At 32.8% G+C, this 25,463-nt stretch overlaps 1 protein-coding gene across 2 annotated transcripts; it reads right to left on the reverse strand.

Annotated features, from left to right (window-relative positions):
* Window positions 1-474: 474 nt before the first annotated feature.
* LOC120338753 (uncharacterized) lies at window positions 475-21,218 on the reverse strand. 2 transcript variants are annotated; one of them, XM_039406689.2, is made up of 10 exons: window positions 20,800-21,218; window positions 19,144-19,265; window positions 18,230-18,331; window positions 14,062-14,189; window positions 12,761-12,862; window positions 10,487-10,567; window positions 9,975-10,137; window positions 8,623-8,780; window positions 7,243-7,401; window positions 475-3,958 (listed from the first exon to the last, which is right to left on the reverse strand). In XM_039406689.2, exons 1-10 carry the CDS (start codon window positions 20,901-20,903, stop codon window positions 3,710-3,712), a joined length of 1,368 nt encoding a protein of 455 aa, XP_039262623.2. In that variant the 5' UTR covers window positions 20,904-21,218; the 3' UTR covers window positions 475-3,709. The 2 variants fall into 2 exon arrangements, with proteins under 2 accessions (XP_039262623.2, XP_039262622.2); XM_039406688.2 differs by having other exon boundaries at window positions 19,144-19,286.
* Between the last annotated feature and the right edge of the window lie 4,245 nt (window positions 21,219-25,463).

A 25,463-nucleotide genomic window follows, 5' to 3' on the forward strand; every position in this document is an offset into this window, starting at 1 on the left:
ACATACGACAAAAACCTCGGAAGCTACGAATAGCCCCTGTACCAAAAATCATCGTGAGAAAATTTCCTTGTCACGTCTACGCACACGTGTAGGTAGGCAGCTTTTGAAATTGGAAATTCTATTTTTATACTGGGGGAGAAGAGAGCCGATAGGACGGCTTAATTAAATGGCGAACACGTCCTCTCTTCCATGCGGGGCATCGGATTAGTCAGCCAATCATTTGTATCAGATGCATGGATTTGATGGCGGAGGAAGCCGTAACCAACCAGCGGTGAGTTAACCATCCAACAGCAGTGAAGATTCCAGAAATTTTCTCGCACATAACTTATCTCTAGTGGGTTCCAAACCTGCGAATTCACACGGGGTAATAAGAGCTGTGATGGTAAACGTATTTCTTTAAGTATAAGGCTTTGCATGGTGCGTCAACGCTTCATTACTAATTTAAGTTAAGAGAATACAGTATTAAATTACAACTGACGTTTTGTTTAGTATATTTAAATTGTGAAAACGTTTATTTAATATATTGTAAAAATGATATTAAATGAACAAAAAACATATATAATAAGCAGTCGATCTATGACTGATGGAAGTACAGAGAGAAATACTACAAAACAAAATGGGATTGTGTGGCTGAATATAAATGCAGAACAGATCTTCATCTAAGATGTGTCAATCCGTTAACCTGAGTTGGAAGATGGGTGATTATCAATTAGGCAAGGGTTCTCAAACTGGGCCTTTGCCCCAATAGCGAGCCAAGAAGTGGTACTCCAGGGCCACATGCAAAACCCAGAGGCAATTGGCTAGATTGCATTTTTTTGCATTTGTATAAATTCTAATATATTTCTGTATATAAGTCTATTAATTCACATTAGAAGAATCTTTTCTAGGTCAAATTTTCTTGGGAACTCATCTGATATTCAATAATTTTCTTATGAAATCTGGTAGAAGTGAAGGAAAATTCAAATTCAGGCCGAAAGGGCATGATTCGACATATATGTTGGTGTTACTAACTTCGCTGCAAAACATTCTATCCTAGCTCTGACAAATGGGATATGGGTCTATGAAAAAATAATAGACAGACAAAATTAAATTGTATCTCTAACTACAAATCTAACTTTGTTTTGCAACATGAACAAGTACTTGAATTCAAATACAATAATAACTGAAACATGCATCACTTTATGACAAAACTAATGATTAGATCAACAAACACATGATATAAATTTTGGTTGTTCAACTGCATAGTACAATAGAATAAAAACTAGGAGCAAACTGCTGGTACAACATCCCCCCCCCCCCCCCCCCCATACTGCATGCACATCATGAAAATACTTAAGATGAGTGGACCTATCTTTCTGTTATAAGTTTGAGATCATAGGTTCAAACCACGACCACATCAAAGAAAGTACAGAAATTGGATAGTCTATCAGTCACCAAAAGAGAATGATTTCATTCCTTTTAAAAGTGCGGTAACTTTCTAAATCTTAGTGGCTACTTGCCTTGGCTTTATTTGGTGTGACGATGTGAAACACTTATAAACAAATTTCAATGTCAATTTTTAGAGTTGGCTATACAGATCCAAAAATTACAAAATTAAAATGCGGCATAGACTTGCTATTACTGCAGTGATATATAAATTTATTGTTGCTATGGTGATAACTATCCACAGTACTGCTGTCTAGTAGAGATAAATTTTTGATCCTATATAGTGGGTGATTCAATCAAATAATTGTCTCAATATTTATATTTTATGATAGTGGGTTAGTCAGAATTGGCCTGCATTAAAACAAATATGAATGAATGATAAAATCTGTAAATGCATCAAAAAACTAATTTAAGAACAGTAAAAGCTGATAAATCAAGAATATTAGTACAATTTAGTGATAAAATTAGTGAAAGCAATTAATAAATATCCGATGGAACTAATTTCATCATCATTAACGACTGCTTATGTAGAACAGCCTAAATTCATTCACTATCATTATTCTTTGTTAGAAAGACAAAAGCAATTCTAAAATAGTATTGAAATGAAAAAAAATCATAATTACTATACTGCAGAGTAATAACCATTTGATAACACATATTGTGTACGGCAGGGCTTTTCAAACTGGGGGCATGACCCCTCGGTGGGCTTAATGGTGGTGATCGTAAAATCTTCTTCGACACTAACTTATGTTAAAATAAAATATCGATCAAATTTGAAAGATTTGGAACCAGTACTAGGAAATAGGGGGCTAGATTTAATCTCTAGTGCGAGAATATTTAAGCACATCGGTCTCATTTAAGGTATTGTCAAATTCATGTTTTTTTTTTACATGTTTCCTGTTTATTTAATTTTAGTTCCTGAGGGTCGTTAAAAAATTTGGCTGTGCCAAGTCTGCCGTGATAAAAAAAGTTTAAAACCACCGATGTACCGTGTGAATTTGATTCAGAAATTAAAACGGCAGATAAATTTTATCAAATTTTACTACTACATCAGTATACTTGTTTGATAGTCAACCAAACTTAATCGATAATGATTGGCATACTATCTTTGAATTGCAATGAGACACCTTCACTATCCAAATGATATTTGAAAGAGCCAGTTTGCTATTTTGGTAGTATTCTTACAAAATATGTCACATCCAATACTTCAATCTAATAAACTATTATCAGCTGGAAATGAAACATAATTAATTTTCATTTCTTAAAAACTTTTTCTTAAAAAAATGTTTTGTTAAATATAACAGCATAATTTGGCAAACATCTTTTCCCCTAATATTTAAATTCTATCTCAAATTCACTTTATCAGCGAACAAAAATACACAAAAATTTTAACTATTATTACAGATAACAAAACAGGATAATGATAATATAAACTAAACAGTGGTTAAAATCGATCTAGGAACGGCCAGTTATATACCTGACTCTAACTCTGATTTTCAATTAATTAGATTTAGTAACAAAAATAAAGTTAACTAATAACAATACAAGTATGATATTAAATACTGCACATCTAGCTGCAAAACAACATAACATTGCAACATTTTTTAACCAAAAATAGGTTTAGTTTATGAAAACTGCAGGTTATGTGATTTTTGAATGAAATTTCGTATTTAAAAATAAAAAAAATGTCAAATTGACGGGCATTCCAGTACAAGTCAAATAAATCAGTTATGAATCTGGATTTAAATGTAACTACCGGTATGTCAGAAGGTATCCACTCTAGGTATGGCCTCACATAGAACATTATTATTTTTCCATAACATGACCCATTAGGAACTTTCTTATCCCTACATTATGCTTGGAAAAGCCAAACTTAATTTTAGAGTGGTAGTCTCACATGGTCATATCTGCCATGACAGACAGGAAAACAACTTATAAAAAACTCCATAAAAATCAAATGTTACGCTCCTGTTATTAACTATGTCACCGCCACATGGGATCAAAGGTTATGTGCAATGCAGTTATGCAGTAAATAGTTTGTGTATATTTCGCTTCGCCTTTACCATTTCACAGACTTCATTTTTTCAGTTTGACGTGCCATAATTATAATAAAGTATATATTGTATGATTTTTCAAAATATTCCTCCACTGAACAGCGTACTCTGCATAAAATGCACAAACATGTTAGTTATGCATAGCCATAGCAAATATATAAGAACAGACGAATTGGTTTTCCACAATCAAATACGTCGCTCGATTTTTACGCATCAGATGTCGTGACCAGTCACCTTGGTTCGGGGTCAATATTTTCATAATCGGGGCTAACTTCTTGTGGTACAGCGGGAGAAGGTGGGGCTAAAGGAACCCCCGTTTCTCCTGTAAGAGTCGTATCGATTGATATATAACCGTCCTCTCGAGTGGATTGATGATTGTTTTGCGATTGCAAATTATGTCCAGTTACACCAATCGTACCATCTGCAGATCCTGGTGCACTGACACTCTCATAAACTGCTTCTGTGTTTTCATCATCAATCTAAAACAAGAGAGCAAGACTTACATATATGGATGCGGAGGTCAAATGTCAGAATATGTTCCCACAATTAGGGGCCACAAATTATAAATTAAAAGGCCCAAAATTCGTAGAAATATAACTATGACTCTAAAATGATTGGAAAACAAAAAATAAAGTACTGTAATTGCTTTTACAGTGTCTTATTTTATTTTCAAATACTGAAATTTGAAATTGATTGGTCCAGTAACTGAGGAGAAAAGTGATTTTTACAACAAAAACAAATTTCTCTAACAAAACTCATAACAATTTAGCAAAGCAATCTGTATGTACACCTGATATAAGTGGTTCATAGGATTTTTTTAAAGAAGCTCTCATCCCTCTGGTGAGGTTCACTGAAGCAACCACTCTAGGCCACAGGTAGCACTACCGGTATATCAAGGACTGATCGAGAACTGATACAATATATTTGAATGTTTACTACTTAATTTGGGAATTAATTATTAGTATGATATGATTTAAATTTTATTTTCAAAATTACTGTACCATCATCGCCAAAAATACAAAACTTTCATCAACCACTAATGTTAAAGACTTAATCAAAACAATCTGTATAACAATGCATTGTATAACTGATCAAGTATATAGTAATGTGCATCGTTGAGCGATCCAGAAGTATGTATACCAATATGGAGGTAACTAATTTTGTTCGCGTATTTCACATCAAGTTGTGTAAAGGGACTGAAAGCTATGGGCAGGGAGAATATTCACTTGGCTGACACAGACAGTCCCCGAACTCGTGATAGAATCAAAATAAGGAAAATCAGAATAAAATTATGGACTAACCCTAACCTGGTACACTACGAGGGTACCCATCTTGACAAGATTGAGGAATATATTGAATATTCCAAAATTAAAAAAAAAATTCAGAAACCATTCATAACAACATATTATTCGGTTTGGAATATCATGTAGCCTACTCAATAGAAGCAAAGAGACATGGTATACACAATTGAGTTCTCGAGATTTAGCAATTTGCCTCACAAATAAGATGGCATAGAAATATTCGAAATTTGCCAAAATAATCATTTATTTATGAGTGATTTTGTATCAAAAATATCTTTCCCGAATCACTTAAACGATCTTAATCAAAGTTGGGTTAGAAAATTAATAAAACAACAAAACAGTTTAAATGAGGCTTAATAAGAATCACACCTGCTTATTTATGTCCATGACTTTCTAATTTTGTATGTGGGATATTGCTAATCCCAGAAAAAAAAACATATTGCTACAACCAGAAATGCACTGCTATTGTATCACAATAACGTCAGCTTAGCATAATCCTAGCCATTATGAAAGTTGAACAAAATGTATAATTTGTGAAAATCTTAACAATGGAGCAAATCAGATAATGAGCAGATAGATACTGTTATGTTATATGTACATATGTATTTCTATATTACAGAACCTTATCTGGTACTTTCCATATTGCCTACAATACAAACTATTTTACTACATTTGTGGGTAGACGATTTATTGACAACTACATTCCAAAGATACAGGTATGCCTTGAAGCGTATCGCGGCATCTCAACAAACAAAAGCTATAAAAGTTAAAGCGGAGATAATAAAATGCGAATGACAATAAAACCAAAGTTTTATTATGTGTGCAAATAATGAACTAGCAATTGAAATGTAGCCACAGTCAGATTTGAACAGATTAATAAGAGTAAAGATATTTCAAAAATCCAAATCCTCAATCCTGCTGATTTTTTTCTGAATGAATTGCTTTTAATAAAGTCAAATCATGATGCATAAAATTTTATAAAGTAAGGTTCAAATGTCACAATGGTAATCAAAACTGATTTATTTCTGAAATTTTTTTCCATCAGAGCATGGTATTGTTTTTGTATCCCAATGATTCTTTTAAAAATTTCAAAACGCAGAACAGTAAACAGTACTAATACTCACTTCCTCAAATACGAAATGATGTAATCAAAAAGGAATGTGCTAAAAAGCATATTGTTCCTTAAATGGTTATCAGATTTATTCTAAAGTCTTTATTTTGAATCATAATAAGCAAAATCACGAATACTAAAAGAGATGAAAAGTAGGTTACTAAATTTGATTCAAACGAAATTCAAAGGAATAAAATATCGTAAGAGTTTGTATAACATTCTTGTGATCGAATTTTATTTCCTTATTATAACTGAAATATATTTTCCCAGTATTTGATTCATTTGATAGAACTGTATTTACTTATTATAACTGAAATACATTTTTTCAGTAAAAAATCTTTAAAGCATCCACAATGAAGTACATTGCAATAAAGAATTTCAGAATACCCAAACCATAGATCAGTTATAAAGAAATTGCAATTTACAATGATATTTTGTGCCATGCCAAGTCATGTATATCTATTTAGGTGTTGAATGTTCCCGATCTAAAGATCGATAAGTAATAAGTTTAAAAATCACTAGTAAAGCTATAGAGGCACTGTTTACAACCATGCTCAAATATTTGTCTCAGCGAAGGAAGTGTCTGAGCGGCTCCGCAAATTGCAATTGTGTTATGTGTATCAGTTTTGACATATTGCTGATTGGCACTGTAACAGAAATAAACAAGGAGACTGATGCTTATGGAAACATCCACTCAACTAGCAAGACCAAGCTATGTCTATAGCTCATGAAAGGCAGATGTATGAACCAATGAAAACCAGCTTCTTTCCACATTAATGTTGTAAAAATCACATAGCTATGATTGGGGGTGTGTTTCTAAAGCACCCTTATATAAAACGAGTGTGGCTTTTTAAATGATATGCTTGATATGCTATCAAAGAAGGATCAACTATAATCACTCAAGGAAATACAGCTTTTGTTGAAGTGATTCGAACATTCTCTTTGAAGTAGGTAGAGAAGACAAGCTGTACAATGCTATTAGGTTCTTGAAAGGACCAGAAACCACGACTTTGTATTACTGTACCAAATTTATTACACAATATGAATCCCCGAAATGAATCAAAAATTTGAATGGATTCGAAATTGGATATTATTGCTGAAGTAAATTCTTTTAAAAAAAATTTTTGAATATTTTAATAGCAAAATTTATCATTTTAAGCTTCTGATACACAATAATCAACAATAAAATAGACATCATTTGACTTCAGAAAAATCATGGATGAGGATATAGGATGCTCTATCTCTGAATTAACCGGCTAGGATTTGAAACATAAATCTCCGACAAGCAATGCCAATATAACTTAGGTACTATGTCGTTACTTCAGTTTTTATTTGAGTACGAGTTAATTACCTGTGAATAAACATCAGGTTGATTGTTTACACGTCCATTACTATTTGCCATATTTGTATTGATGTAGCGATTCCTACGCTCGTCTTCAACCATTTGTCGCAATCGTTGATGTGCAAAACTTTCTCGTACTGATACTGTGTCGTACGCTGGACCTGTTTGCTGTTATTTGAATTGAAAATAAATAAAAATGTGACAAAAAATATTTTTTTAGGGTCAAGATATCATTTCACTAGGACCATTGATATTGTATACACATTACAAATACATCTGAAAATAGTAATATTTTATATAAAAAAATTTCTGAATTGTACGAACATTAGAATCTTACCAAAAATAGTAGTGACTGTTAAAACCAGTGTTTGTCCGCACATAGCCTTGTTCAGAGTGAGGCCATGACAACTCGTCATTAAAAACAGAACATTAATAATAATAACAAATTTACATCAGACCAAAAGGTTCAAAATACAATTTAATACCAGCCATTGTAAAAATGGAAAAACATCTTAAAAATATTTTTGCAATAAATTTGCACATTTACGTAATCAACAAAGAATGATGATCGATGAAATAACATTGTTGTTATGGTTGTCAGTAACCTAAGTCATAGTTAATGAAAAAGGGATTATGACATACTCATAGAAACATGAACTATAATAAAAATAATATAGCTAAAATAGTGTATTGTATTCAAATTTTATTATTTTTAGCTACTAAAAAGCTTTTTAAAATAGTGAGACTATTAGCCTGTTCGATATCAAATCGAATAGAAATCAATTAGAAAAATGAACTTAAATCTATATTTACACTAATGACATCATACTATTAATAATACCTCTAAAGCTTAGTTACTCATAGAAACAAGATAGGGATTTCCATATATCGAATCAGTATGGAATGCGGTCATTTCCCATTCACATATGACTATGGACTATAAACATGAACTTAGTCATAAAGTGGAGCAGGATTACAACAAAATCATATATTTTATGTTTATATGATTCACGATATATAACAAAAAGGCGGTTTAAAACAAATTTATTGAGATAACAAGAGAGTAATGCTAAAAAATATAGACACAATGGTCAAATGATTAATATGATTGCCACAATGTTAGCGAAACTAGCCAAATGTGGTAAAAAATGAAATGGTATGATGGGATTGATGTCTATCTGTTCTTTAATAACAAAAACGAGCAAATGTAGGAGGGGGGATATCAGGCTCTTACTACTCAAAAGAGAAAAAAATTGAAATTAATTACCCCATCAGTTGCGAGAACAGCTATTTTCCATGACAGCAATAAAATTTTACCAGATTAACAATAGGTACATTTTATGTCAATAATGTAAATATCGCACAAAAACAACTTTTTATCCAAATCACCTCATTGCCATCCTTACTACTCAGAGCATCTTGTGTTGAGTTCACTTCAGGTTGTGGTGTCGGAGCAGGATGAGGATGTTGCTCAGCAGATGTGGATGAAGATGCTTCATCTTCTTCATCAAAATTACGATCTGGTACTGGAGGAGGAGCAGTGAGTGCTAAAATCAGAATCGTTGATATATTAGATAAATATATTTATACATTTTGATTGGGCGTTCTTCATCTCATTGTTATGAACAACGTTCCATACCTACTGATATGTAGGGATTATGAAGCTACTCTTTTGGACTGAAGTCTTTCCTTTTTAACATCACATACCCAAATTATTTCACCCTGCGTAAGATGGGGCACATGGGGTTTGAATTGAAGATTTTGAAGTTGTGATAGCAACAAAGTTCAAGTACAATATGCTGACCACTAGACAGGCCATCCTTTTTATGAACGTTATTCTGTGTACCCCTGGGATGATATCATACAAAATGATCAAAATATTTCATTCAAGAACCCATGAAGTGAGATATTTTGAAGATTGGATTTTGATACATAACCAGACTGCGTTCCTAGTGATTTCCTGTTTTTCCTATCTTTTCTATTTATTTTAATTTTCAGACACAAAGTTTGGTTGTCGAAAAAATAATATCTCGACTTAAAAGTGGAAAAAGAAACATAAAATGCAATGCTTCAGCATTCCATGATATTAATTAATGGTTTGATAGAGATCAAGTTAAACCTTCTTTTGCATGGGTTGAAAAAATTGACCTCTTTATTTGAGTGTAATATACACATAATCGACACCTGTACAAATAAAACTGGCACACCTCTGAACGGTAGATAAAATAAAACTTTAACAAATATCAATGCTGTACAAACAGGATTGGTGACTGATATAGTGACCTTTCAGATCATATATTTGAATTTCATGCTTTCGTGTGGTCTTTTTTCAGCATCAGTTTCAAACAAAGCAAACAAATAGCCAATATACTGAGGTTCTCCGTTGCTAAAATACCATAACATAGGGCGGGCATTGTATACAGTCAAATCACTAAACTAAGCCGGACTACAAATATTTAAACTGCGATCCAAATAGAGATTGTCTGAGGAAGTCTGATTTTGGTCAGACGAAACGTTACGGAAATACATTTGTGTTAGTGTGCAGCAGGACTCTTGAATTGCATAGTATGGTATTTTTATTCCAGCTACAGCATCTTTGCATTATACGCCTACGGATCCAATAGCGCAAAGGCATTGAGAAAGGTTTGGGAGTTAATCTCATGCAACCTCTACTGATACTCAAGAGATATGTAAAAAATACCACCATTATATAAAAATATGTAAAATAGACTGAATCTTACATGATGTTGATTCTTTTTTAGTTCTTTTCACTGACATTGTTTTTTTCATTTTATCAACAGAAGCGTAAGTGACAGCAGTTGGACTGTCCATTAGTTTATCATCTTCACTTGATGATGTTGATGAAGATTTTTGTGGTGAATTTTTAGTTTTCTTCAGTTCAGCCTGGAAATAAGTAGGGGGGAATTCAATGGAAAGGTTGGGAACCACTGTATTAAAGCATAACTAGCGGAATCCCTATCCCATATCACAATAGTGTACATAAGTTAAAATGTCAGATAAATTCAGTTTTCGAACCACAGTGCCGCAAATGTTTTTTTTGTAGCAAACTACATAATACATATCAACTATTATTTGTAAAGAATATGGGGCAAGTCAAACACATTTCGAAAAGTTTGAGAATACAAGAGTTGATCATTGTAAATCATTAGTTATGCCCTGACTACCAAGAGTATATCATATTTTCAATTGAGGTGTAAAAATTCAATTTATAAAAATCCTTATAAATGAAGACCTTGGCATCATCATCTCCAGCTCCAACTTGAGCATATAAGTCTGTATCGTCTTCATGTTGTTTAGATAAATCTTCTGGTACCTTATTAATAAAGAAAAAATATATCGATTAACAATAATATAATATAATTAATTATCATAATGATACATGAGTGATAAATGAGTCTCTTACACGAAAGTACCTTTTTGAAAGGAAGATACTTTTTGGAAGAAACCAATTTAATACACTTTGAGTAAGGTGTTGGGCATGGGATTTGAACTTGAGAATAAATAGTAATTTATTAAACCTGTGATGCCAGAATAGTTAAGTCTAATGCTTTAAACCAGGGGTGTGCAACCTGTGGCCCCCACAAGGAAAAGTCGTGCAGCCCGCGAAACGAGTTTCTAGTTTAGTTTTTTAATCTGGTATGTTTGAGTAATTTCAACATCTCTGTGTTGCAAAGAGTATACCTGAGTCCAATTTATTATCTATGCATATGACGTTACAATGCCCTCACAGCTAGCTTGAGTGGAGCGTAACCCATGTCATGAGATAATACCAAAATTTTTGTGCTTGCAACTACTAGAGAGCCCATGTTAAATGAAGGTGCGGCCCGCAATTTCACTCAATTATTTGTATTTGAACCTTCGGTGCTCCCGAAGTATGCGAACCAAGATGGCGGACATCGGAACGTAATATGGGTAACAGGTTAGTGTTAGACGATAATTTTTTTCCAATTTTCCTTATTTTAGTCCTATTATTAGTTCGAAGACCAGCCAAGAGCCTCCCGTAGTATTTATATCTAAAATTATGGCCTAACCCTAACCTAGTACACATATTACATTCCGATGTCCACCATCTTGGTTCGCATACTTCGGGAGCCCCGAACCTTCTGTATTATTAAAGGTTGCACACCCCTGCTTTATTAATAAACAATAAGCCATCTCTTTTTCTGAAATTATACAAATATGAATATAGAGAACTAGTGATGACACCTGCACACATCTATCGACCCAGCCCTGAAAATATAAGCCTTAAGTGAATATTAATTTAAAAAAACTACAAATGATAAGAGAAGATTGCTTAAAAGTCATGTCACAGGTTGTTAAAATACAATATTATAATAAAAAATATGCCACAATACCAAATCTAAATGTGAAAAAGAAAGTGGCAAAACTATAAGAAATTCATACAAGAGACATTTGTAGGTCAAAAATGTTAGCCTCATTTAATATTTATCATTAAAAAACGGTAGCATAACACCTCTTAAATCTACCATTTAATTTTACATAATTTTTTCTTTGTGCCGAGTATCACCCCAATTATCATACCTCAATCCCCAGATTACAGGTCAAAGTTAGTTTACATGCAACAAGGTATTGAAACGCACGTCACATTTCCTTCAACACTACCTTTAATAATAATGACATGCCACAACCCACATACTATTATATTGTGTGGATATACAGTATAAAGAATATCATAACATAGAAAATAACAATTGCATTATGCAATGTCAGAATAAAAGCACTGAAAAAAAAGAACTCCAGACTTCCATAACCCAGCAGAGTATAGCAAACTATTATGTTTTTTCCAATACACAGAAGTGACACTATTTTTCTCAATCATTCAAATCTTCAATATCATGAGTATAGCAAATGGAGTTTTTTTTGATATATGACTATAATGCACATACAAATTCTGTTGCCTTTCAAGTCAACTGACATTTTTTAAAGGTCAATTGAGTTTAAATTTTTTTTTACAATGAATATGAAACTGAACCTAAACTAGAAAGAGTTACCGTAATATTTGTAGTGCATTAGTTGATTCAGGTGTGGGTTTTAAATTCCTCTAGCTACAGTCTGCATAGTGTTCGAAAAAGATGTAAATACGGTACAGAGTTGGTACGAAAAAGATTTATGTTTGAGAAATGACTTACAGGAAATATAGCCCATATTATACAAGAGGTCTGAAAACATCAGGATTTTATTTTTGTATATCCAGATATATATCTTACTCATTTTTGAATAATTAATTTATCTCTGTTTCGGGAAAATATAAAAAAAAGCTTCAGGTTTTCCAAAAAATTTTGACATACCGGTAAATCATAATTTCAGTACAAAGAATGAAATTTTACAGAAAATGTTAAAAAGTTTCCAGTGGAATTCTTTAGTATATAAAAACTTTCCTACAAAAGGTCTTGAAATACCCATCCCACATACCTACCTATAAGTTTACAATAATAGCATTACAAAAATTTCGCAAGCGAACGAAAACAAAAAATATTACTTTTACCTTTGCATAGAGTGATGAATCACCGCTTCCAATAACTTCATTAGAAGGATCAGGTTGTTCAACTGTGTCATCTCGTAGATCTTCATAAGTTGCTTCTATATCCTATGAGAAAATGGGAATACTATAACAATGAGCCTCATAATGATGTTTACATAACCTTACAAAATCTCATTATCATATTAATATCAGTTTCATGAAGGGTTGTTCCAACTGAATCGATTAATAATAAGTGGTATTGATTTGTCAGAGCAAGTATACGATTTTGAGAAGAACTTTTTCATATTTAGAATTTACTGTTGTACCTTCCCATTCCCATGCATTTTATATCCGACACTGAAAAAAATAGATAATTAATGTAAACTACGGTATGATTATCCCATTTTTATTTGAACCAAGCATTATTCAAGTATTACTAAATTCAATTTATATAAGTTTGCAGTGACTTCGGCAAACATCTCTGATTAAGAAGACACATTTTAGGGGGCTCCCGAAGTATGCGAACCAAGATGGCGGACATCGGAATGTAATATGTGTACTAGGTTAGGGTTAGGCCATAATTCTAGGTATAAATACTACAGGAGGCTCTTGGCTAGTCTTCGAACTGATAATAGGACTAAAATAAGGAAAATTGGAAAAAAATTATCGCATATTCGAAAATATTATTTTGGAATGAAATTAGAATATAACGCTAAATTGTAAGATTTTGACCATCTATAATTTCAACTTTTATGAGTGGTTTTCATAAAGATCAAAAGAAAAAAAATTTATTACCAGAATTCTTCAAAAAAATAAAAATAAATTCAGATTCCAAAAACTTCGACCCGATTTAAATGGTTTTGGTTCTCAAAGCAACTTCCGATTCTAACTAGCTTATAATAGTCTCTAGCATGTTTTGATATATTGAACTTACTAATATACAAAAATTCCTGATCAGTTTTGTTGCATCAAAATCTACTGCTAAGACAGCATATAAGTTGTTTTCTATACCATGGCTACTCAACTATTTTTACCAAAGGTCGGCATATAAAACTTTGAAAATATTTGGGTCTGGTCTTTCCAGAAATCATATTTTGGTATCCTCAAACAGGCAATTTCTCAGCCGACTGATGATTATTAGCTAATCAAGATTGTTTAATAAGGCGTTATAGTTCTTTTCATATATATTTAAATCTATAAAAGTGATTTTATAAAAGGAAACTTTAAAAGTGGCCCTGTTCTATACCACATTCAAAATGATTTTTGTAACTTGAAAAAGGTAGTATTAAAAAATGTGAACCCCAAGAATAAATTGTTAAGCTTACTTTTTCATTACTAGCACCTTCAATTGTTTGTACAACTTCAACATTACCAGCAGGTGGCAGTGCAGGTAGTCTCCGACTCTTTTTTGGACTTGGATTTGAATGTCGCTGTGTTTCATCTAATGATACAGCTGAAAAAGATTAGGACATAAAAATATTAACACAAACCGCATTCACAGCAATTATTCCTCTTCGGTCTTGTTGAAGATAAAGTTAACATACATAACATAATAAACCATGCAATATTACATAAAATGATCATTTTTTTTTCAGCGCTTTTCATTCCTGCTATTTGCTCCGGACAAGAACTCATGAAAGCACCCACTGATATCGATTTATGCTGCAAGGAGTAAAGACTGAATCCTTCCAGTTTGACAATGCCTTTTCTAAATTTATTACATCCAGGATTTGGTGTGAGCAGAGGCATGGGATTTGATCCTGAAATGTGTAATGTGCAATGGCAACATAAGTCGTACACCTTATCAACCGCTAGGCCAGGGGTTCCCGAACAAGGGGTCGCGACCACAAATTGGGTCGGAGTAATAAGTAGGCAGGGTCGCAAACAGGTCATGGGGTCGTTGAGGTGTGGTAGAGGATGGATGCACAAAACATCTAAGATTTGACAAACCATGTTAAATTTAGCAGTTTGTACAATGGCTTACTGTAAAACAGGCCCATAGGCATTGGTCTATGCTTATGCTATAGAAAATGTACCGGTAGGTGCTTATTGTGACATCACTGTTTGGTTTTAGGCTTATTTTACTTAATACCACCACATGACCAAACTCGAAAGTCCAGTGAAAGAGGCTCTAAAGTTTTATGAGAAATGAAAAAAGCTTAGGAACCCCTGCGCTAAGCCATCGCGCTGCCCATTATTGTATTTCCTGGCTATTAAGTCGCTAGGCTTAATCTTATTCGCTGTGACGACTTGTTAGCCAGAAAATACTGTATAACCGTACCACCGATTCTGCATATGTATGACCAATAAATTAGATTAAACATCGTCATAAATATTTGATTTTCATGTTTCTCTTAAAGTTAAAGGAGTTATTAAAAAAAACAAAGATAGTTTGTTTCACTATTCATTAGTCTACTATTTTGCTTCATAACAAGTACGGTGCTTGTCGAACGTTTCCTGAATTTACTGGATTGTGAATACAAGGCGTTATAGGATATATGACTCAAAGCATGACTACATAATGCTTACTTTGGGAATATTTCGTTTGTCTCAAAATGAAATTGGTTTGGCAATACCAGTAAATTAAATCTTTAATATCACATGAGCAGTCTTCATTCATGGAAACTGATAAAAAAAGACTGCATCCTCATCTAAATAGTCACAAATAGCAATGTGTAAAAAGTGTACATGCCATGAAATGAAAAAGATATATAATTTGCTCTTTTGCAGCTTAGACGCATGAGCAGTGGAAAGGCAATGTTCTATTACATTATTTCTATAATATGCATTTATAATAAATTGTATATGCAATTGCATTTATAGTGAATTGGAGACAAATAAATTACAACAATATCATACTACTATATCACATTTCACCTGTACTAAATGACTGAAATAAAAAATGTTTTGTAGTTTATATTTGATTACTTGTGCTATCAATTTGGTAGACTTTTGTGAGACTAATTACTTATCTTTCTTCTAAGCTTTTCCGCCAATGGATCCGTATGCATATAATCAAGAAAGTAGCAAGAGCAAGAGTGAAGTTAACTATTGTAAGTACTGTAAGTAATTCAAAAATGTTACTGAACCCCATATTATATCTGTAATGTTTCTTCTGACCGAAGTCAGATATATATTTGTGTAAGTGTGCAGCAAGACTCTTGAATCACTTAGAATTATATACTATTGTTTCAAAAAATTCAATTCATGTTAATTCAAACAATAGCATTGAAATGGGACCCATAAAACCGAAAACTCTACACCGAAATAATACTATAATCAATGCTGATTCGAGATCACAAGTCACGAATACAATCCAATAAACAGTTCAATTTCTCTAACAAAGCCAAAACTTGAACTTGTCAAAATGTCAATTTGCATTTATGCAAATAAGTCTACTTGGCCTTATAATGGAAAAAGCGTGACAGTCATTTTTAGATTTAAATCATATTGATACATATGTGGAAAATTAATTTTAAAAAAATAAATCAGGAATGAAACTGATACAAAGACAAAAATAACGAGCTATAAAAACATTGGAGTACATCGTAAAAGCATTTCTTAAATGTAGTTCTTGACAGCAAATGATGGAAAAGTTGTAAACGTTCACATACTGTAAGTTAGTTTTACATTGGAAATACTTACTAATAAGATACAATTCTGTATAGTATACTGTTTTTATCTCGATGTAATGGCCAATTACATTGTATACAGACCCCTACAGCCATCATTCTGTGCTGTACGAAGTGGCTCCAAACCAAATAATTCACTAACCTAAGTATACTATAAAATATGATTTTGTGGTATGGAATTTCAAATATAATCCAAGTCGTATCATGTTTAACAAAGAACACTTAGAAGTTAATATTTATTCAATGGAATCCAATTTAGGAAAACAAAAAAGTTATAAGATGGACAATGATTTGAGTGATTTTTATCAAACTGTGAGACTTCAATTGCTCTAAATGGAATTCTAAATTATTTTTAAAACCAACAATTTCCAAACGATTCAATCATTTGATTCATTGTTGACATCCATGTGTACTTATATTAAACTATATTTCGCTATGGCACTAAATAAATATGATATTTCAAAATATTTTATAAGTAGCCTACTCAATAGATAACAATATTACAGTTGATAGCATGAGCATCAAAAGCATTTGTGAATCTAGTTTTTAATAGATATAAAAACCATACTGCATTATAGATGCTTAAAAACACCACCTTGGACCAAATACGCATGGTCATAAAATAATATTATTTCTTACAAAACGGTTGTTAGTATAATTATTTTTTTAAATTGTAAGAACTTGGACAATATCAATAGGCTATTATTTAAATTTACTGTCCTATAAAATACTGAGTACAGATAAAACATTGGTAAATAGTGTATCCTTCAGAACTTGGATTGCAACTATAAACCAGTTTTAAGTGTAATATGCAAGTTATTTTTAGAATCATACAATCAATATCAGTATGAAAGAGAAAATTAGATAAAAAGAATACAGTATGTCATTGATCTAATCTTAAGGTCATTTAGTAGGAAAAACGCAGTATAAATATACATGGCATATAACTATGAAATCATGACGTTACTGTAGTAATTGAACATTTTGTTTTATTTTAATAATAATTTATTTTGATTGGAGATCAATCAACGATGCATTATTGATCATCAGTATTGTGAAATTCAAAAAAATCTTCATTTATCCAAATTTGTTAAAAATAATTGTAATTTTAATTCAATCAATTCCAGATGTTAGCTACTGTGTTGTCTTGTTTATTTGTAGTTTACCTGTATAGTTGTATTCTGTTATTCATATTGTTAGGTTGGAATGTATCAGTCCAAAACAGCTGATACATTTGTGAAGAGTACATGTTGTACAACTATGTTTTAGTAGGCCAACAGGGTGTGTATGTATCCTGTCCTTATTAAATGATTATTTATTATGCAGATGCCCTTACAATTTGATGCGCATAAACGAAGATAGATAATGCCTTACTATTTATATCAATACAGCCTGAATACCAAAGGTACTAATATATTTTACATATTAATTTGTAACTGAAGGTAACAAAATATATGATATAGTCTTTTGACAAATTTAGGGGCAAGTACTATTGTCAATACGACCTTTTGTAAAACAATATTTTCTGACTGTATCATCTTGCCAAGTTGATTGATGTCAAGTCTTGTCAATTGAAAAAAAATTACTAATTTACTATCTAATGCCTAGGTTACTAGGTATCAATAACATTAAATTCATTTCATTATTAGCTGAAATATATTAGGTCTACCACAAGTTGTTTATGTTAAAATGAAACAAAAAAAAATCAAAAGAGAATCAAAATTCTTATTGACAATATTAAATAATATCAGATTCGACCAAAATTATAATACCACATAATACACTAAAAACTGGGAATAATCGATCAAAAATTTTTTTTTTTTACAAATATAAAATCAACAAATTAAATGACAAACTATACCTCCAGGAGTCACAGACTGTTCTGGAGTAGGAGGTGATCCATTTGTTTTTCCATTTCCTGCATTCTTTGGTATTTCTGGAAGAATCCTGTGTTCATTTGGAACTGAAGCAAAAATAAATAAACTAAACTGTGAAATTGAAATGCAGCAAATAATGAAATATTTCTCTTGATAGTATGACCATATAAAAATTATGTTATGTTGGTCAAGTTGATATAACAATACTACTACGTGGAAGCTTGCTTAGTTGCGCGGAATAGAAGGCCATGTGAGCTCCAAAAAAAGATTTGTGCGGTAAATTAGAAAAAATAGAAAAGAACGCAACATATTAAACGAACACAGAATTTTCAATACTTAAGCAGTGCATGGCAGAACAAAAGTACTGCGCGCAGCTTAGAGGGAACATTGCTGGTAGGTACAGAAAAATATGTTAATAAGATAAATAAAGTGCTAACTTTAGTCAAACATAGAAATGCCCAAAATGAATTGTATGTTTGGAGCAGAGGACTCTATATATTCATCGATAAGATTCTCTGGAGATAAAATATTTTTTAAAGCAGTGGCTCGCCAAATAAATGATCATCCCGAAAATATTGATGCAGAACAAAATTACAAGTAATCGCTGATTCGATCATAACATGGAAACCATTTGCAGATTTTTTACATGAGTATGGACATGAAAAGAATCCGAAAAATCATGCATGAAAAAAACTCCATTTTATTTTGTTGAATCCAACAGTGTTACTATCATATAACGCTTTGGCCCATTGCGATAAATAGTTCCACGCCGCTGTTCTAGAGGAAACATAACTTTTGTGCAATGCGTCCTATATTACTGAAACCTTCGGGTACAATCGTAAACAAACAAAAGTTCAAATGGGCAATTAAATAAATTTAAATATAAAAAACTATATACCCGAATGCTGTGATAGTCTTTGCTCAGTTTGTCGATCGAACACTCCGTCGCCATTTGTCGATGTCCTTGACCTTTGATCAGGCGCAGTGACATTGTTATCAAAATCTTCATTCTTTACATACCTGGTCATAGTTACAGAATTCCTGAAACATGTTTGCTTTGAATCAATACATAAATGACAACAAAAAGGATGCAAACATAAAAAAAGACAATATAATAAAAGTAAATTTGATAATATATCAAAAAATGATATATTATTTAACAAAAACATAGTGTCAAGTAAATCAGAATATACTAATTTTTAGACTTGATCACCAGTTGAAAATAATATGATTTATGAAATGAAGCCAATGGATGTTTCCTTGAGCATCGATTTCCCCGTTTATGTCCGTAACAATGACCAATTAACAATAAGTCAACAGTGATGTAACAATTGCAATTCATGCCGTCACTCAGACACTCATTTCGCTCAAACAGATCTCCAAGTAAACATTACATTTTGGGGTTGGGCGATTTATTTGTCAGTTTTCATATGGGCTTCCAAAAAATAGTCGTAAATCAAATAATTTAGTTGTCATTAATATTATGTTTTCTGAGGAGTAGTTAATACCGCAAACCTTGCAATAAACTGACCTAAAATTAGCTAAGAGCACCTGTACGCCACAAGTGGATTAACATTTCTAATAAAAATGATAGTTCTGAACATTTGCGAGTTCTAAGAGTGAAGTATCCAAAACACTCTTAAAATAAGTGACAAAAATTTTGCAATGGTGAAGTATGGGAAGAATTTTTCAGGGGTCAAGGGTCGCAGAAACATCCATTGTGATTGAGAGCCATTCAACAATTATTTAGAGTACAGGTATTTCAACCAATAAATGTTAGAGTGTTCATGGCAACCACGAATCACAAATGAAAAAAAATAAAAAATGTATTAATTACACACATATAATTTGAATTACAATTATAAACAAATACAAACATAAAATCTTTCCAAATTTTGTTTCTGAAATTTAAATCAAACCCATTTAATATCATGCACAAATATGTAAAAACAACTTATGTAAAAATAACTTCATTCCTGAAAAACACTTAATAAAAGTATACTAGTACTAATATTCAAAAAAGGACTAATATTAAGTATACTACAGTAAGTCATGTCTTAACGAGTGTTCATATACAAATCCATTAGTAAGTTCACAATTTAAATATTGGCTTTTGATATTGTTTGATGCAAAGCCAAAGTTTCTAAAGATTCACTTGATAATGATAACGACCATTGACATAATAATATATCTTTGATTATTACTACTAAACTGCTGTCAATTGCTGGGTCTGTGGGTACATAAGTAGGGCACAGTTCTCCGATTCCAATATGTCCCAACATTCGATTTAATAAAACAAGCACTCAATTTGTCTCTGAAAGGAGAGCGTCTGGCACAATGGCAGATACGGTGATCGCACCAAGCTTGTCTCGATAATAATTTAAATCAATGGAGGCTCAGACTCTCGAAATATAGGGGTTTGCACTCACTGTTATAATTGATGTCTTTAAATGTGGGGGCTTTTGTTAGAATCGGAGAACTGTGCTGTACTGCAGTACTGTTTTGTTCTTGTGAAAAGCAGATAGTACACGAAATAAAATACAATGTCGCTCACCTTTTTTTCTTCTTCATGCAAAGCATAAGCAACAGAATAGTTGATAATCCCAACATGCATGATATAATCCAAAAAGTAGTCGTATATACATAAGTTGATATCATAATGACTCCGATATTTAGTAGGTTAAGAGAGCCCAATTGTTTCCAATACAACAGTAGGCAGGCAGGGCATAACAGTACTTGTGCGCGGCAGTATGGTACAGAATAATATTAAAATATGTAGGCTACAGATGTTTGGTCTATCTCAAATAAGATTTTGCGGATTTGAGCATTGTGTATCCGTAGGCTAACTGGTAGACTTGTTAAGCAGTCTGAAATTCATTTGTTCAAACAATACCACTGCTGCACTGTATCACAACCACAGCCAGACAGCCTACTCCGAATACGGTATGTGTACTGAAAAAGACAGATTTAATGATTATATATTTGCTTCTCAAAATATTTCTGGCATTTGAGTATATTTATATTTATACTATAAATAAACAGCCAGCTGAATACATATACCGGTACCAGTACCGTACTGTCATAACCTAATTTATTGCGATCCAATTCGAATCATTGAGCAACTTAATTCGAGAGTGAATACAAAAATCTGCAAACACAGAAATGTTGCCTTGCCGCTTGTATGACTACGAGCTGACGAGAGACGCGCTACAGCACGTCGTTTTTTTTTTTTTTTTTTCCAAATTCAATTCCAGAGTCAATAAGGAATTATTTAATTATGTTTTTGAAGCCAATTAAAATTTCAGTTTTTGTTTTATATAATTTTATTTATTTTTTGTTTTTTAGAAACCAATTGCATGTATTGCGTTCCAATTACGGTAATTGAGGAAAATTAAAACAGTTGGATAAACAATTATTAATACATATCAAACCCAGTGATGATAATCCATTTTTCGTCATATATCCGTTTGTATTGAAGATTGTCCATATTTCGTCATAAATATAGCATTTTTATGTACATATATAATTAATTATTTTATATTAGCATGGAAAAAGAGAAGGTTTCAAAAAATTAGACAGAAAATTCAAAAACCTATCATGCTACTAGATTTTCATTTAATCTGTCTATGTTATGCAATCATTTATATAATCAAACCTCCTAAATCAAGACAATCTCAATTTCTTCAACTCATTATCGATTTTTGTAGTACATCATCAACGATTTCGTCAGATAATATTCTTTGCCTATCAAAATCTGACATTAATCTGATTACACCCAGGAGTTTGCATTTAAAAATAGCTCGCAAGTTACATTGCATTTGGAATACATCATCATATTTGACACTATTCCTGAACTCCCATATGGCTGATTTTCCACATTGAATGATTAATGATACCACTTCACTATGAATATTATTAGCAATAATTATGTCACAATTGATTTCCCTTACATTGCACCACTGCCAAAAGTCAATTATCCAATCACAATAGCAAAATAAATGTATACAGGTTTCTTCATTTTCATTACAAAATACACATTGTCCATTCTCATCATCAAACCAATATTTTAATTTGTCCCCCGTAGGTAAACCATTATGTAAAATTTTCCAACTTAGAATTTTATATTTATTTGAGAGTTTATATTGCCAAATATTTGACCAGTCTATAGGAATATTCAAATTTAATTTTTGTGTAATGTACATATCATGCCGTGTAGCAATTTCTGTGATTTTCCTTATTTTCAATAAACTACTTATTTTTTTGGTGGATAAATTCGAGTTCATATATCTATCGATTCCAAGTCTGTTTTCGGGTAAATTATGATTTCTCGATAGAATTTCTTTCCAGCTAATAGGTAGATTGCCCCAAACCTGTTGGATTTCACTAGAGCATCTATTTAAATAAAAGAGCTTTCTTCTGTGATCCCCGATTTGATCAATAGAATATATTCTATTTGTTAAATAATGCACAGTGTTATCCACAATATCAGCCACAGAAATGACTTTTGCTTGGATCCATTTGGACGAAAATCTAAAATTTTGCTCTGAGATTAAGGGATTGTACCATAAAATTTCATTTTTAACCTCTGTAATATTAAAGGGATGATTTCTCTCCAACTTAATATCCTTGAATGAATTGATAATGGCGGTATAAAAATTAGGTATGGTACAGCACGTCGTACCGGTTTTGAGTGCGGACTTTAACTTTTGGCGTTATTTACTTAGGGCAACTTATAAGAATTTTTTAAAAAAAAGCTCAAATGTCCGGAATCCGGAATTTTACTGCATCTGCAATCGTACTGTGCACACTGCTAATACAGAACATTGTTATTTCGTACCACAGTCCTTAGGGTTAAATTTTGCGTCCGGGAAGAATTTTTTAAAAAAAAGCTCAAATGTCCGGAATCCGGAATTTTACTGCATCTGCAATCGTACTGTGCACACTGCTAATACAGAACATTGTTATTTCGTACCACCGTGCGCATATTTTTTACTACGAGGTTGTATAAAAAAATTGTGTAACAGAGCGTTTTCCTTATCAATTATGTTTAAAACTTAGATCTATACTTAGTCCTACTTTTTGTCACAAGAACATCCAACAATAGTAAAAAATCTGCAGAAGAGTAAATTTGCAAATTTGCAGTGACTTGACTTACAAGCGTGTCTTCAATTTGTTTTCAGGAAAGAAAATTGCTGATTTTCCTTTTCGGCACAACCTAATTCTCATTATTATTTTTCAGTGACGGTCCGTAGCTATATTTAGAGAGCGCTTACCCGCCTGGTGTGAGATTCTGCTTGTGACTGAAGAAAATACTTTTCACTTCGGTATCTGGCGCTTTAGCATGAGTATCGTACAACATTTGCAGCCTTAGCATTTCGGTAGCGCATATACGGTCTCATGAAAATAGTCATGCATTGTCCAGAATTTTGCTTTTTCAAATATGGTAACCCTAATTTACATTTTACAACAACAGAATATATAGGTGTATCATAAAACAATTTATTGTCGTATATTAATGTTTGTGAAGTAAAATACGTATATAACAAATGGAAATGGATAGCGAACGTGAATATTCGAGAAATGAAGAGTACGGTAATTCACGTGACCAATTATCGGCGCCTACTTCCTAAGCACATACCCTACATCTGAAACTAACGACCAAAATACCTGAAACTTAGCCCCTTTCAACCGAACGGCAAAAGTAGTAGCTTCCATTCCACTTATTCATATCTGCAAATAATTGAATAAAACAGTAACAATATTACTCATTAGGTGATAATTAATGGCCACTGTGACCCTTGAATATAAATAATGTGCGTAATGAATGCGATTTGTCCAAGGTGTACCTAGGGCCTGTTAATCTAAGCACAAAAAAGTAATTTATCCCCAATAATATTCTCCATAATCTAGATCAGTGTTCTTCAACCGGTTATACGGTATACCCAAGTGTATATCGAATCATAAGGATAGGATAGGATTTACATGTTTATCCAGGGGGAGAAAAAAAAGCCGATAAGACGGCTTAATCATATGGCGAACCACGGCCTCTCGTCCGGTTACCAGTCCAGGTAGGGAATGGGATTAGTTAGCCAGTTATTTGTTTTCGGAAGCATGGACTTGATGGTGGAGGAATCCGTAACCGACCAGCGGTTACGTGAACCACCCTACGGCGGCGAGGAGCCCAGCAATCCTCTCGCACATGATCATCCCCGCATGGGATTCGAATCTGCGATCCCACGAAGTAAGTAGGGTAGTACAAGTAGGGTATACAACTGATAAAAAGAATACAAGGGGTGTACAGTCTAAGTCAGGGCTTTCAAACTCTATTATAATAAAAAGTTTAATTGGAGACAACAATGTGAACGAGGCGCACATGGTTTTCAGGCGGCCACGCCCGTCGAAAGGGACATTCACGTTCCAGTGAATCTTAATGTGAGTTCTTTTCCTTCGGCCCGCCTTCAGGTTGCAGCTAACTTTGACATTTTTAGCCTTTTGTCGTGCCCATGACCTCTGCATGCGGTGTCCCGAAAATTTCGTGTCCCACTTGCCCCACGTATCCCACGTGTGGTCCTACGTGTCCCAATTATCCGAACAAGGACCACACAACATTTTTGAGACACCCCAGATTCTGTAGTACAGTAATTTGTGACGCACATAATCAAAGAAACTATAAAATGAATACATTTTCTTATGAACTGAATTTTTCCTTCTGAAACTGCCTCTTCCGCTTCATTATATTTTTTTGTTTTTCACCACTGGAGGCACTGGTGGTACATACGTTTACAGATTTTACTCATTGTGACTTCATATTGTTGTGCGCAATCTTGATGCGCTTAAGGAGGTCCGTAAAAAGTTCAATCTGGATGATTCCAACTTCGAGAAAGTATGAATCGCATTTTAAAAATCGCGATATATTTGTAGGCTAAAGAGTACCGAGGAAATACGTCAGAAAAATTCGTCATGTGGAATATAATTCTGCAATTGTTCAATTGCAATCAATACAATTCGGAATTGTTCGTAGATGTGAGCAATTTGCACTTTTTTTAATCGCTTTTGCAGTTGGATAATTAAAACCTTTGTTGTTATTTCCGATATAGAAATGTTAGGACTGCATTGCTATCTCGGGCAGAGTTTTTATCGGGAAATACACACGTCGTTTTTAAGTTTACGGGTTAGAAGTCGGTTCCAGAAAGTAGTGTACGATCAATTATTTTAAAC

This window comes from Styela clava, chromosome 9 (assembly GCF_964204865.1).
Source record: "Styela clava chromosome 9, kaStyClav1.hap1.2, whole genome shotgun sequence".
Taxonomy (NCBI): domain Eukaryota; kingdom Metazoa; phylum Chordata; class Ascidiacea; order Stolidobranchia; family Styelidae; genus Styela; species Styela clava.

Bases quoted from the DNA above. Each gene is read 5' to 3' on its own strand.
- LOC120338753 (XM_039406688.2), bottom strand. From the start codon at position 20,903: ATGATATCAACTTATGTATATACGACTACTTTTTGGATTATATCATGC. The intron at 19,287-20,799 runs GTGAGCGACATT...AACATGTTTCAG, and splicing joins TGCATGAAGAAGAAAAAAAG to GAATTCTGTAACTATGACCA. The intron at 8,781-9,974 runs GTAAGATTCAGT...TTCTGATTTTAG, and splicing joins TAAAAAAGAATCAACATCAT to CACTCACTGCTCCTCCTCCA.